Consider the following 15,342-nt stretch of genomic DNA (forward strand, 5'->3'; position numbering starts at 1 on the left):
GTCTTGGCAACCCACGCGGAGGGTTAGGGCTTGTTGATGTTTCATTTACTGCAACCTTCGTTTAGTGTTAGATCATGACTCTGACATTCCTTAGTGCAAAGGAGCTCCATGTACAGGCCAAAAGCTCTGGAGAAATTTGTTTTCAAACAATACAAAACTCATAAAGAGCTATCACTGCTGGAGTAGGTGTTGTTTGTGGCCGGAAATATAGTTATGTATTTAGGTTACATAATGAAATTCCAAGATAGCTCAGTAGGAAGCTTTCCAAGAAATGCCTTGTTACTCATTAGGACTTAGACCCTTGTTTTCGCACTGTTTTAATTCTAGTCCCTTAAACTAAAAAGAGCCAAGGTGTCCCACAAAATAGCCAATAAGGGGCAGAAGCTGGACAAGTTTGAAGAGTGTGGATTCCAAGAGGGGGCATCTCCAGGAGGGTCCAGTAGACTCGGGCAGATGGTCTGCCAGGCAGCCGTCATCATTTTTTGATCAATTAATCATAGTCCAAAGTCTGCCTCTAAATCCCCAGACACAGAACCTCATTCTGTCAGCACATAAATAGTAGAGTCATTGCTTGAAAACAAAGTCCCAATAACATAACTCAAATATTTTTAGAAAATCTAAAATGCAGATTGCTGAAATTCAATGAGGACCAAAATTTCTCGAGTTTTATTTGTGTCAGCATGTACCTAGGATTGGGGTGTTAGTGAGAATGAAATCAGAATCAGGAAAGTCAGCTGAATGATTCAGGCATCTAAAAGCATCAGGGCTTGACAATCCTAAGCGTCCATCTAAGAGATATATATCCGGCCCAGGACCAAACAGGCTGAGTCCTCAGGCCAGAGCACAAGCTGCCTTAAGTCCTGGCTGGGCTCTGTCCAACACTAGCCTCTCTGTCACTTCTTTTTTTAATTTTTCAGTCCTGGTTCACCTCCATCTCTCTATCCCTATCACTATCAAGACCAAGTCCTCTGATTGACACATTCTTTCTTTAAGTCCAGTACCTATTTGGACTGAGCAAGAGTGACCCAAGTGGCATTGTGTCTATCTGAGCAGACTTTGATTATTTTAGACCTTATCCATTGTGTTTTGACCATGAGGTTTAACTCTCAAAAGGAGTCTTTAACTTCCAAGTTCATGGATAGGGTATTGTTTTCCTTGCATAAAACAAACCCATAATGCACATTATGGTTCAGTTTAAGTTGGAGCAAGTACTTAAAGATGCTGACGATGCAATCAGAGTGTAGAATCCTTCTGGATTTGTAGGATAATCCCTAGTCTCACGGTTGTTTCATTCAAGCCTAATTCAACAGCAAGTATTTTTAGCTACTTGCCTTGATATAGTCTATCAGAAGATTAAAATAGTTTTCATTAAAATAGCATTCTCTTCCTACTCATGTTTCATCAGTTTACATAACTCATTAAACTGCATACTTAAAATAAGCACAACTGGCATAAACAGATTTGGGGACAGCTCTTGGAAAGTATGTGGACAAGTGTGAAAGGTCTGCAGTCATACTCAGGAGAAGTGAACTACCTGCCAGAACTCACCAAGAGTCAATAAGGGTTCTAGAGGAGAAAAGAGCACCAGCTAATCCTAGAAACTGCTTAAGTGGATGTCGACGAAGACAGTTTCATTTGTATTTAAGTGTATTTAAACATATAAATACTAATTGGGGGCTCAATTTGCTAAAATTCTAAAAGGGAGTGGTCTGATTCTAGGTTTCTGAATAGACTTTGTCCTTCTGCTCTATTTTCTCCAACTTGTCAAAGAACTTGCAATATTCCCTGTCATCCTCCACTACCTGATTCCCCCAGTGTCTTCTGTAAGAGGCTTCTCACTCCTGCAGCACGTTCTTGCCATCACTCTAAGAACTGCAGAGAAAAGTGCAGAGGTGGCTATAAAAGTAAATTCAGAAACCCAAAATCATTCCAGGAAGCATACCCGAGCTGGGGGTATGCATACCTTTCCCCAGTCTCAGGTTTCCATTTGGAGCAACCTCTAAAAAGGTGACACTCATCTCTCAATGTGCCTTCATTTACCCCTCCCTACCCCCACTCCCCAGAGGAAAATGAGTGAACTGTCTGATTGGTGAGTCTGAAAGAAAAAACTGGGCACACTGGCCTCAGCCCTTCTTCCTTTCTCTTTGAGATGTGTCTGCTTTCAGAAAGCATACAGTATGGGTGATTTGTGTCATATGGTAAGGGGCCTGTCCTGGAGGGGGATCTGCAGCTGAACAGCTGATCTGTAATTTGGTGAATGAACCTGCCTAATTCTGAGAGAAAGTAACAAGCAGCCCCTTTGGCAGCAGATCTAATTCCATGTTCTCTTAATAGGTTTTATCAAGAGTAAAAACAGTATTTTCATATTGTCTGTATGACTCCTACATCCATCTTCCATTTAAATCTAAACCTGGAAGAGAAAGGGGATGTGACTATACAGGAGCAAAGCAAGATGTGCCATGTTCTGCAAATTGAAACTATGATAGCAGAAATGAAAAACCAAATCTCAATAGTCACTTTGGGAACAGTCAAATATCTAAGTAGGAGAAAAAAAATCTTTTAAGACAGGGAGTAAATAGGAGAAAAGGGATAAGAAAAGTAGGGTGTCAATCCAGGAGATCTAACATTCAAATAAACCAAATTCTAGAAAGAGAAAATGAAGGGGATAAGATTAAAAAAGAAATAATTTAAGAAATCTTCCCAGAACTAAAAGACATCCGTTTCTGGATTGAAGAGGCCTACCCTTCAATATCTTCAAGTGTGTAAAATAAAATACTGGCATAAAAATATATCACAATGGAATGTAAAAACATTGGAAACACCAAACATAGTCTTAAAATTTCCAGGAAAAAAAATACAATAAACAATAGGTAAAGAAGCTGAATCAATTCTAGCTTCCTAATAGCAACATTAGAATTTAAAAGATAATCCTTCAAATTTTGAGAGAAAATAATTTCATACCTAGAATTCTATAATTGCATATAATGGTCAGATAAAGAAATTTTCAGTCATTGATAGTCTGAAACTTTAGCTCTCATTTATCCTTTCTGGGAAAGCTCCTGGAGGATGTGCTCCATCAAAACAAGAGTATGAACCAATAAACAACACAGAAGAATCTAGTTGGAGAGAGGGGGGTGGAAGTTGTAGGAGGATGTTGAAGAAAGAGCCCAGAATTACAACTGTGCAGCCATGTTTAGAAAACAACTAAACTGGAGCAGCTCAGGAGACTTAAAATATAACATTGGTAGATGATTTAGTTATATGTCCATAAGAAACTAAGCAAACAAACAAAAATAGACTTTTTTAACCCCAAGGAAAACAAGTAGGGCAAGAAAGGAAATGTCATCGTAGTAGCCTATATGGCTCAACTACAAATAGCATTTAGAAAGTAATAATAATGTAGACACTAAATAGTGCTGAGCTAACCAAAAGTTATAATACAATCATATTGGAAGGATGACTAGAAGGAAAGCTTGAGTGTGTGGTTAACAGGGAGTAGAAGGGAACTAAATCAGCATCTTCCACTGGGATGGCAAGAGATAAAACCTAAAACTGAAAAAATCAAAACTAACATGTGATTTAGAGGTATGAGGTCAAATGCCTACAGAAACAGCTACAAAAGTGAAAAATAGTTGTCTCTGGGAAGTGAGAAATGGGGAGTAGGAGACGGGAAATTCTTGTTCCTAATGACACATGTAATTTTCTTTTTAAACTACATAGCTGTATAACTTTCATAAAAATAAAATCTGTTTTTAAGAAAAACCATTTCTCTGGCTGTTTCTACACTACATAGCAAGGGGTTTTCTTTGCAGAATAGAGGTTGCACCTTTATTTTTGTTGTTCATAAAGTTCTGTCTACTCCAAAGATTTTTAGAATTTCCACAGGGCAGCCTACAGTGCTGCTTTTTTCTCCTCTGTGTGTTAATTATTTCACTTAATCATGGGTTCTTTGCTTTAAAATTCTGCTGATCAACCACTGGGTCATTTCCCCCAGCCTAATTCTAAAAATAAGTGACTCTATACTCATATCTCTACAATTGTTATGCAGGCCCATATTGATGACATTATTAATAAATAATAAGGTAACTCTACAGTTCTTCACATAAAATGTTATATGTAAAACACTTCTAGTTCTGTATCATATATAGACAAAGCAACTGCTGACTTTTGTTGCTTGAAAAAATATTTTTAAACTTGCCTTTTTACAAATAAATTTATCACTGAGTGTAGAATATTTAGGGCAGTAGTTAGTTGACTGCATAATTGAATTGATTTTAAAAAAAAAGATCTTTTTTCTTTAAATAACATGTTCAGATGTGGGTATTTCAGTGATATTATATGTTGGCTAAAGACATGAGAGAAAAAATTTTTTAATTATTGACTTCAATGGTAAACCCCTAAAATGAAAGAATAGTTAATATCCCTTAGTTTTTCTTTCTGCAGTACAACACAAAGCCAAATGAATTTTTAGTCATATTACTATTTGAGACAGTGTCATTCTCAGTTTTTCCCCTTTCAGCGATTCAAAAATGTGTGATCTGGCTCTGGCTGGTGTGGCTCAGTTGGTTGGGCATGCAAACCAAAAGGTCACTGGTTTGATTCCTGGTCAGGGCACATGCTTGGGTCACAAGTTTGGTCCCTTGTTGGGCAACACATCCATCAGTATTTCTCTCCCTCTGTTTCTCCTTCCCTTCCCTTCTAACTAAAAATAAATAAATAAAATTTTTCTAAAAAATTGTGATCTGATTTCAAACACAAACTTAAGTCTCAAGAAAGTGCTGAAAATGTTATCTCCAAAAGGGGAGGTAGAGACTCTCTATGATGTTTAATATAGAATTTTAAAATACAAAAACCCAGTCAATTACATTTTTACACTTGAGTGAGCACAGATCAGAACCATTGAACATCAGTCTGAAGGGGTCTGATTCTCATGCAAACTCACTGTTTATCAGAGGAGGAAATTGAGCCTCAGAAGAGGTAAGTGACTTGCTCAGGCCACGCAGCTGCTGAATGGAGGTGCCAAATCTAGAACGTCTGCTTCTCTCCCCAGGGTTCTTTCCCCAGGACAGGGCCTCACCTTCTAGTACAGGTGATTTTCATATCTATAAACTAATAACCACTCTAATAAAACCACACGTTTCCTGAGCACTGGTGCGCCTGGCACTGTTTCAGCGCATTCCATGTGTTAGCTCCTTTAATCCTCCCAGCATCCCTAAGATGGGGATGTCCCCACTACCCCCCACTTTATCTGAGGATCCTGGAGAAATGCGATTTAGTAGCAGCCCAAGCTCCCTCTCCAGTGAATGCCTGAGCCAGAACAAAGACAATGGAAATCAAACTCCACTGAACCCCAATCTAACCCATTAACTGCTTATAGTAAAGTATCAGTGATTAGCAAAAGGTAAAAGATCCCCACAGAGAACTGTGTTATTAAGCAACTTCTTCTCCTGAGGCTAGGTAATTTCAGGGAGGAAAGGAGGACTTAGGGGAGAAACTATTTTGTATTTCTGAATGTCTGCCCAGTCACTGTTGGAAATATTCTTTAGAGTAGGAATGGTAATCTTCGTCACCTGTAAAATATACAGGTCAGCCAAGAAAACTTTTGCCACTAAATTCAAACTTGGAAGAAAAAAAAAAAAAATCAAAGAGACTGGGAACATCTAAGAGGCTTTTGGAATTTAAAAACTAATCTGCAGCAGCAGACTATCGTCCCAGCCCTCTGAAGCCCCAGGCTCCCTGGGGCAACGTTGCCCTCCCTGCTCCCTCCCCTCAACCGCCTCTGTGAGGCTGAGGGGCCCCGTGGCCGTGGCCATGATCTGCCCTCATCTGAAATGACAGAGCCCCTCGGCCCTGATCCCAGCCCTTCCGAGCAGCAGCAGCACAGACGCGTTGGCAGACCTCGGATCTCGCGGGTAGGGGGACACACCCCCATCCCCAGTTAGCCCTGGGAAGTCTCCAACTCCTAGCCCAGGGCCCTGGAAAGCCCAGAGCCGAAACCTCGGGTTCCGGGAGCCAGAGCAACCCGAGGTCTGCAAGGGTCTGCAGTAACCTGGGGACTAGGGGATAAGAAGTACATGAGGGTTTCTCAGTGGGGCGGGGCGGGGCGAATCCGCAGCCGTTGGATACAAGTACCCTTTTTCATAATCAGCGAAGCCCGCGCGCCCCGCCTGCTTAGCTGGCAGGAATTCGGCGCAGACAGCCTAGAGTTCGAAAGCTCAAAACTTGGCCACTCATCTCCACTGTCAACACCTCCCGCCTCCTCGCTCGGCAAAGTGCGTTCACTACGAGTCCGAGGTGGCCGCAGTGCCAGCCTCCAGGGCTCCCCTGCCCACTCTCACCTGTTCCTGATACCTTCAGCCTCCGGTTGCGTTCTCTCTCGCAGCCAGCGCCCAGCTCCCCTGCCTTGCCAAGTCGTGGGCTAGCCCCGCACCTGGCTCAGCCCCTCTCCACTTCGGTCTCCACTCCCGGCGTGGGGTTGTGGGGAGTTCTGCTGCGATTGCATTATTCACAATCCAGGCGCCAGCCGGAGCAAAGGCGGATTCCTCCAGCTCTGTGCACCCCAAACCTGACACCGGGAGGGAGGGAACTGCATTTTGCTGTGATCTCATCCCGCCATTCTCGCAATCTATTCTGCAGTGAAATGAACCACATTGGGGGCTTTCGTGATTATGTATCCACCACTGCCCGCTTCTCCTCCCACTCCCCGTAGCCATGGCCACCACCCTCAACCTTGAGCTCTTCGTCCAGTCTGGTGCTTAGTCAAACCCTTACAGACCCGCAGAGAAAACTTGGGGAGCACGTGGAAAGGAGGTTCAGCACCCGCTTCTCCAGAGCGAGCTCCCGCAGAGCCTCCTTCCCCACGCTTTAGAGACCGCGATGCCCAACACACCCGGGGAAGTGAGTGTCGCCTAAGTCCAGACACAGCAAGGCATTTTTAGTGGAAACCACAGAAGCTCGTTCATAAGAGGCTGGAGGGGCCGTGGAAGGAATGAGAAGGGCGGTAAATGAGCCTTTAAAAGAAAGTTGGAATCTGTGGAAGGAGTAGCTGGGGAAACCCGGAGACCCAAGCTAGCCGTTCGGTTGCGCACGGGCTGTAGTGAGTCCGCACACACGCTTCCGCGCTAGGAGGGGGCGCACATCTGGAAAGGACAGGGCAACAAGTTCTTTCGGCCTCCGCATGCTTTCAGATCCTAGTCGGAGCAGGGCACCGGGATTGCGCCCCTAATTGGGAGTGCGCCCCTAATCGCTAGCCAGGTGCAGGCAAGGGGGAGCGAGGAAGAAAAAACGCAGGCGGTTTGACAGCACCTGTCGAAGCTGCAAGTAAGACGCCCCTCCCCCAGGCTCCATCACGTCCCCGGGACCTTCTACGTACACCCCGGGGCAGCGATGGATGATGATTAAAGGTCGTGGCAGCCTGACAGAGCACACGCGGGCGAGTCCCCACACACCCGCCCTCCCAGTCCTTGGTGCCGCAGAGGGGAAGTGGGGTCCACACAGGAGCGATGGGTGTGTAGGGGGAGCCACAGAGAGTGGTTGGATTACCACCCGCAGGGGCCCAGAGTCCCCTCCCGCTCACCTCGCTCACTGGCCTGGATGTAGCGCACGATGTCGTCCAGGTCCAAGTCTTTGGTCTCATCGAAACTGTAGGAGGATGTGTGCAAACCTTCCTCCTGGAAGACCTCGTGGACCCCCTCGAGGGTGAAATAGCAGTTCCGCTCCAGCTTGTCATCGCTGTACAACAGCGCGGCGCGGCTCCACTGGTGGTGGCGGAATAGGGCGAGCATCATCTCGCCCATCTTGGCGTAAGCGGGCGACACGCGCGTGAGATGCGAGTATTCCGTGTCCTTGTGCTGGAAGCCGGCGGCCAGTGCCCCGGCCGACAGCATGGGCAGGTCCCAGTGCGACGCAAGCCGGGCCACCGGCGCCGCCGCGTATTCGCACACCGGCCCGAGGATGAGGTCGGGCTTGGCGCCCCGCGCCGCTGCCACGCGGTCCACCAGGCTGAAGAGCGCGCGGTTGCCGCAATCTGAGTCTTCATAGGCCACCTGGAAGCGAGTGCCGGGTGGCAGAAGACGCTGCCCAGTCCCGTTGCCCTCCACGCTGCGCAGCGCGTATTCGATGGCCGGCCGCACTCGGGCCAAGGAGAACAGGTACGAGTCGTCTTGGGGCAACAGCACCAGCACCTCGATCTTCTGCGGGGGTAGCGCCTCTCTCTCCCGGCGCCCGCTGCCCGGGCCCTCGCCCCTGCCGCCACCCGCGCTGCCGGCTAGCAACGCCCAGCCAAGCAGGACGCACGAGGAGAAAGTCAGCACCAGCAGGGACGGCATCGTGCCGCAGCAAAGTGCCTGCCCTCACTGCCGACTCGTCCTCTGCCCCCCACCCACCCTTCCTTTTTCCTCCCCACTCTTCTCTCCGAGGTCCCTGCGCCCCCTTGGACGCTCTAAGAAAATAAAATACCCCCTTCTCTAACTCGCCAAAACATAGAGAAGAGTCCTTCTTTACAATGTCACTCGTTTAAAAAAAAAAAAAAAAAAAAAAAGGAAAGAAAGACCAGAAAAAGAAGAAAAAGTTCACGGGGTGTAAACCTGTACTCCTGTAAATATTTATATATACTTATTATAAATATATATATTCGCCCTCCCTTTATATATACTATTTTGCTTAGAGGTTGCTTCTATTTGGGCGTTGCTAAGGTAGCTTTTGAAAGCATATTTGTAAAAGAAAAAAAGTTAGACTTGTCCAAGTGCTTGTAATTGACGGTGCATCTCCCTCGCGTTTGATCTCATTGATTCGCGCCGGTTCCTGGATCCATAACCAGCGTTTAAATAGCGTGGCAGCGGCGGAGCATGTTACCACACATGGCGCGCCAAGGACGGGCCTGTATTTCCAGCGGGTGGGGAGGTGGGGGTGGGGAGTGGTGGGGGCTGGGCTGGGGGAGCCTCTCATTAACATTCTTACATCAGGGCTCCTCCCCGCACCCCTTCCCTTCCCATCCCACCCCTGTCCCTAATCCCTACTCCTCGCTAGCCCTCGGCCTTTTCCTTAAAGCCACAGTAGCCCATGTCTGCACCCACAGGAGAGCCCACCACACTGCACCGCACCGCCTCCGGGGTCCCCGCCTATCCCTGGCCCAACACAGGAACGCTCTCTCCAGCATTGGGCTTTTAAAAAGGAAATGCTTTCGAAAGTACAGAAATGCGCGCAGGCACGTTCACATCATGCAAAAATAAACAACAGGATTAGAGAAAGGGGTGGTCCTAAAAACTGGTAGTTTCGGTGCAAAAATCCGTAGGTCCGGTTCGCTCTCACCTCTTTCTCAGTCAGGCCACGTTCTTTCCGGACGCGCAAACTCGGGGCAGGCACGCGACCTTCCCTGTCCCCTGGCGCAAGGTAAGGGAACACGGACCATGGACCCTGTGCGGGAAGCTAGATCGCAGACCTCGAACGCCCTGCTTGCTGGGGCGTTAGTCGCACCCCTTCTTCCCCAGCCCAGCGTTGGCCCCCTCCCTCTGCGGAGCAAGGGTTAGTGCTAGAGTCACTGCGCTGCGGGGATCCCCGTGTCCCGGCGCACAGACCCTCTGCAGGCGTACTGCGAGCAGAAAAGCGAAACTTGTTGCTCCCAAAGGCGAGTGAAAAGTTCGGCTTCTGGAGGTGACAAAAAGCCTGAGAAGCATCTCCAAGAGGTCCGCCGAGCTTTGTTTGCTAAACCAGGTAACTAAATAAAGAGACCTCCCCAAATTGTTACCCCGAGAGTCCCCTGCGTGCAGGCGCATGCTCCGCTCCAACCCGAACGCTCGGAAATCCAACAGCGTCTCCTCGGGAGCGCGCGAGACTGTGCTCTGGATTCTGCAGTGCCCGGGAAGGTCCTTCCTCCGAGACCCAGTCCTGCCACTGGTCACAGCCACAGCCGCAGTGGAGACGAGGGTGGAAACGGCCGCCGAGAGGTCCGTAGCCAGAGGAGTCCGCCGCGTTGCAGGGCAGGTCCGAATGGAACTTGACCCTCTCAATGTGGTAACTAACACACGGCCATTTGCGATGTGAACGTGCTACATTGGACAGAATTCTGAAACTTAAGCCCCACAAATTAAAATAAATTGAAAATGTTTTAAAATGTCTTTCATTTGACTGCTGGGCGTTGTGTCAACAAGTATGTATTAGTCTTAGACTAACGCCCTCTTTCGGCAGAAACTTGAACCCAACTGTTATCCCTGGTGCCCCAGTCCCAGGCATTTTCTTGTTTGTTTGTTTGTTTGTTTGTTTGTTTGTTTGTTTGTTTGCTTAAACGCCGAGGCCCGAAAGAGCAGTCGCCCTGGCTCTCGTTCATGGCCGTGAATAGGCAAATTGGGGTCTCCAGAGATGTGGCAATTTCAGGCATCAGCACCCACCGCCGTTACTAGAACCTTCCTTAGAGGTCTTTCTGGAACCGAAAATGTAATTATGGCTAACTTTTTATCCTCTGGATCATTTACACTTCAGATTTTGCACTGTGACTCCTGATGTAGGAACCTCTGACTCGTAAGAGAACTTTCATTTATTTCGTTAGGGCTGCTAACCAGGAGCAAAAGAGGCATCTATCTGTACAAAATTTAAATCCAGGGACAAGGTAATAAGCACACCGTGGAAACTGAAATTTAGAGCTTCACAGCAATTAAATCCTCCCTGAACTCCTAGGAAGAGAGGAAGAGAGGAGGGAGGGAGAGGAGGAAGGAAAGAGAGAACGAGGAAAAGAAAGAAGGAAGGAAGGAAGAGAGAGAGAGAGAACAATGGCTAAATCCAAGGGTTTTAGTGGATTTGCAAACTGGTTGCCAGGAAACGTCAAGGAACCAGGGTTTCCTATTACTGCGGGCTCTGCCATGTGTCCGAGGAGCACCGGCCAATGGCGATACGATTCTGCACGCTGGGGAGCATGGGCTTATTCCGGAGTCTGGGATTTCGGTGGCACTGGGCTGGAATGCCTCTCCCCCTCGCAGGCGCTGCCCGGGGAGTCGAGGGTCACACGCAGGGCAGTGAGTTGACGTTTGGGTATCGGCCTCTCGGTGGCCTTTGGATTAGAGTTCTTCCAGCTTGTCACTCTAGAGCACCGACAAACCAGGCTGCGGACAGAAAGAGCCCCTGCACCACTGCACAGCAGAACCAGAAACGCCAGGTTACTGCTCTTGCTGGTGCTCAGATCACCCTTTAAAATCTTCCAAAAAGCAAAAATTAGGATTTTCTCCCGAAGTTTTTTCAATGAAAATGGGCAACGGAGTATAAGACGACCCACCAAGTAATCTAAATATACAGGTTTTAATATTATGAGTTCACTTCTCACCAATTTAGATTTTTTTCCCAAGCAGCTGGAAGTTTGTGTAAATATTATGAATGTCAGGAGTTCTGCGATCTTAAAGCTGGAAAAGACTTTAGGAGTCACCCAGCCTGACACCCAGCACTCTCTAGTTAAAGAATTGAGGCCCAAAGAATATAAATGGTATTTTAATCATTCTTCATCTCCTGAGAATATTGTCATGTGGAATTGGATTCGAAATAAAGCCTGTCCCACCGATTACACCATGTAAAAGAGGGAACAAAGCTAATTTTCTCTTTAAGTAATAACATTCTTTATATCAAAATTTTATTTTTGTGTGAAGTTTTCAGAATGTACAACACAGTAAGATTGCTAATATTTTATAATAGAATTTTTAAACATTATAATCATGAAAATGAGTAAAACCCAGAAAGGAAAAAAGGGAAAAAAGAAAGTAACTCATCCTTTAGACTCAATTTTAAAATACTGTTCCTTTCCAATCTGTAAAATACTGAAATGGAAAAAAAAGGAGGGGACACTTTTTTTAACACTCAACGAATTGCTAACCCGTTCACTAAGTGCATTCTTTCAGGCTACGATTGCTGAATGAAAACAAAAGAATTACAGAGTAATGCTGCAAGATAAAATAGCCAAATGAAAGCCTAAAGACAATGTTAGCCCTAAACATGATGTGACAGAAACTAATACTTTTTATAAGACTTAGAAATGTTTTCATCCATATCCACAAACCATATTTTTTAAACTTTAAGTTCCTAAAATAAGGTGGCACATTTTCTATGAAGTATTCAATTATTAGTTTTTTAGCTCTATAAAATGGAACCAGTGTATATTTATCCCTCTGCTACCAGGAAAAACATCATTATATAGGGAATCTCAACATGTGATTCTTTGAAATGTGTTAGAAATGCTGTCATAGTTTTCTCCACCAACTGTGACTGTATGACTTTCTCCCTCAGAATCCTGGTGGCCACTCTCAAGCAAAAGCCCTTGCAGGTTTTCAAAGAGAATCTCTTCTCCCTGTAAAATCATCCCTGAAGTCACACTGGAGAATGTCCCTGTGAAGCCTGTAGCCTACAAAGAAAATACCTTCTGGGGACCAAATTGTTGAAAACACACTTCCCCCTAGAGGCAGAAAAGATGAAAGAATATTACACATAACTCAAGAGCATTTCTATAATGTAATGAGTGTTGAGATTTTATTTTAAATATACAGTTGGCATCTTAGAGGGACCATTCAAGACATGGGAGAAAAATCAATGAACGCCAATAATCTGAATTAAAATTTCACACACACCAAAATTGACTGTATTTAATCGGCTTATTTGGTTGTACACTGCATTATTCCAGAAAGGATTTGAGAAGGTACATTTAAAAAATGGGATTTTAGAACATTTTCCTCAGGGCAAAATGCAACCATTGGGTCCTGGTCTCTTGGATCCTACTTTATTCCTCAAGCCTTTCCTAATGGTTCCAAGCTGGGCAACATTTTCCTCCCCAATCTGAGTTTCCACAGAGTTACCAATCACGCTCAATCTTCTTTCCATTTACAGGGAGGTACATCTGGGTGGAGATGCAGTCTTCGGAGAAGTATCCCATGGCAACAGCACACATTTGGAAGCCTCACCAACATCACCTCGCCTCTTTAACCTTCAGTTTACTCACTAGGCCCTGGCTGGTTTAGCTCAGTGGATTGAGCGTCGGCCTGCGAGCTAAGTGTCGCTGGTTCGATCTTCCAGTCAGGGTACATCAGAGAAGGAAAACTCTGACTCCAAAAAACCTCCGCTGCCTTGCGGCATACCTCTTCAGGGGAAAGGCTAAGGGAGTAAACCCTGACAGAAAATCCGGAGCCGGAGTCCCTAAGGCGGTTTGACGTTGTAGTCAACACCGGCAACTCCTGCGGCGCACCTGAAGCCAAGCTGTATTGACTCCGTCTTTCCCTTGGACCCTTCAGCTGCGAAGAGAGGGGGGGTCTGCTGCATGGGCAACAGCAGACCCTCCATATCACCCTGCCCAGGCTCTGTAGCTTCAGCGTCATCGCAAGATGTCGATTCAACACGGGAGGAGACAGATACGATGTCACTCCCGAGTCGGTCTGCACAGCCATTCTCGGCGGTGCAGATAGACTCTTAAGAAGCTACACCATCGTCTCTCGAGACGGACGGCTGCCGACGACGACGACTCACTTGCCTCAATTTTCTTCCTTCTAACATGGAGATAATAATATCCTCCTGCTCTTGCAGAAGTAAGGATCAGAAATGATGGGTGCGAAGTGCTTCAAATAGAGTAGGAAATGACTACATGGCAGTTCTTGATATTATAGTTTCTTTAATGCCTGGTAAAGAGTATTATATATCAAGTAACTGTTCAATAAATGCTTATGAAATAAAGGAATCCTTGAAAACCCAAAATGGTATGGCTATGTATGTGTTGTTTGGAATTGGCTGTTGCCTAATCACAATAGGCCTTATTGAATAATGTTGGTTTGGTGACATTGGCTTTCCTGGGGGAACCGCTTTGGCAATTACTCTGATATTGGCCCTGCATTCCCATACTTGGATATTTCCTGGTAAGTTGGAGACAAGAGCTGGTTCAATATTCTTTCCTCTTACTATGTAGTTCCACAAAAATAACAGGAGCTTGGCTCGCTGCCTCAAAGCTCCCATCAGAGCTATAAGGCTTCAAAAACTCAGGCTGCCTCCAGCCTTAGGGAACTTAAAGGAGCAAGGGGAGACAGGGATATGATTTTTTTTTTTAAAGGAAAAATTAGAAGTGGCTGTGCAAAGGAGCAGAACTTTGAAGCTGAGGGGAGGAATATGTAGATTGTATGGCAGCAAAAGAGGATTGTACAGGAAAAAATGTATTTAATTTCTAGATCAAGGGTATTATTAATAATGATTAAAAAATAAAATGTATCCTAATGTATTAAATACACAGGTTATAAAGATGTAAGGCCCACGGCTTAATGCTCTTGTTTAATTCAACCTTTTAAACATCTACAGTGTGTCAAGAACTATGGTGTTCTAGCTTAAACCTATTGTACCAGACATTCATTTGTTTTGCTTGAGGATATGATTTGACCTGCTATACTTGAATTTTTGAGATAATCAATCATGTTATAACAGACAATTGAGCAGGACAAAAAGATATTTAATTTCAAAAACATCTTATAAAAATCATTTTCCTGGTGTTACTACATCACAATATTGAACATTTCATGCTCTAAATTAACCAGCACTAATCCATTAGAATATAACTCCATGAGGGAGAGGGTTATTTCTCCTTTAATCCTACATTCTCTCCTTGAATGATATAGGTGGTAGGCACTTAAACTTTTATTTCAACAGTGACAAATCCAAAAGAGAAATTAGCATATATACATTACTTCATATATGTAAACTTTTAAAATAATTTTCAGAATATTCAATTATTACCATCTTGTGATTATACAAACAATATAAAAAGCCAAAGATCCTAAATATCAACTTTGAGGTCTTAACATATTGATATACCAGCACTCATCACTCATACTTAATATACTTGATTATTTCTTGGCTAGTGGGTAAATGTCATGTAAAAAAAAATAAGTATATTATTTTTTGTAATGCTATAAGCAGAAATTAAAGGTGATGAGAAAAAATTTTGTTACCACCATGTGCAATGTTGGAAGATTCATTTTTTTAATTCCCAGCAAGTATATTCCACTAGGTATTAAATCTTGGATAGCTGATACATGAGACTAAAATAGAATAGAATGCCATGAGGAAAACATCAGAAAAATTCTTAACATTTGCCCTCTCATATTTTTGGTGATCATGTTGTTAACATCAAATTTCATCCTGACGGTAGTGGAGAAAATTGTTTCATCAAGCTGACATTGTTCCCTTTTTCTTTCTTTCTTTCTTTCTTTCTTTCTTTCTTTCTTTCTTTCTTTCTTTCTTTCTGTATGTGATTCTTTTTTAAATATATTTTATTGATTATGCTATTATAGTTGTCACAGTTTTCCCCTTTGCCCCCCCTTGGTCCAGTACCCCTATCCC

General features: G+C 44.7%; 1 protein-coding gene and 1 long non-coding RNA gene across 3 annotated transcripts in view; one reads left to right on the plus strand and one right to left on the minus strand.

The window, feature by feature from the left end:
* Positions 1-8,342, minus strand: part of NPR3 (natriuretic peptide receptor 3) — a 70,402-nt gene extending 62,060 nt beyond the window's left edge. The window contains exon 1 of one of the 2 annotated variants that reach the window (XM_090276191.1): positions 7,577-8,342. In XM_090276191.1, the coding sequence (XP_090132317.1) occupies positions 7,577-8,327 (751 nt within the window). In that variant the 5' untranslated portion in view covers positions 8,328-8,342. The remainder of the gene's footprint in view (positions 1-7,576) is intronic. The other variant, XM_090276190.1, reaches the window with a different exon arrangement.
* A 1,098-nt stretch (positions 8,343-9,440) lies between these two features.
* On the plus strand, positions 9,441-10,103 carry LOC150008222 (uncharacterized). The gene is made up of 2 exons (XR_016511105.1): positions 9,441-9,711; positions 9,810-10,103. It is a non-coding gene; the product is annotated as an uncharacterized LOC150008222 (long non-coding RNA).
* Positions 10,104-15,342: the final 5,239 nt, after the last annotated feature.

This window comes from Furipterus horrens, unplaced genomic scaffold (assembly GCF_987537825.1).
Source record: "Furipterus horrens unplaced genomic scaffold, mFurHor1.1.pri manual_scaffold_5, whole genome shotgun sequence".
In the NCBI taxonomy this organism is placed as follows: domain Eukaryota; kingdom Metazoa; phylum Chordata; class Mammalia; order Chiroptera; family Furipteridae; genus Furipterus; species Furipterus horrens.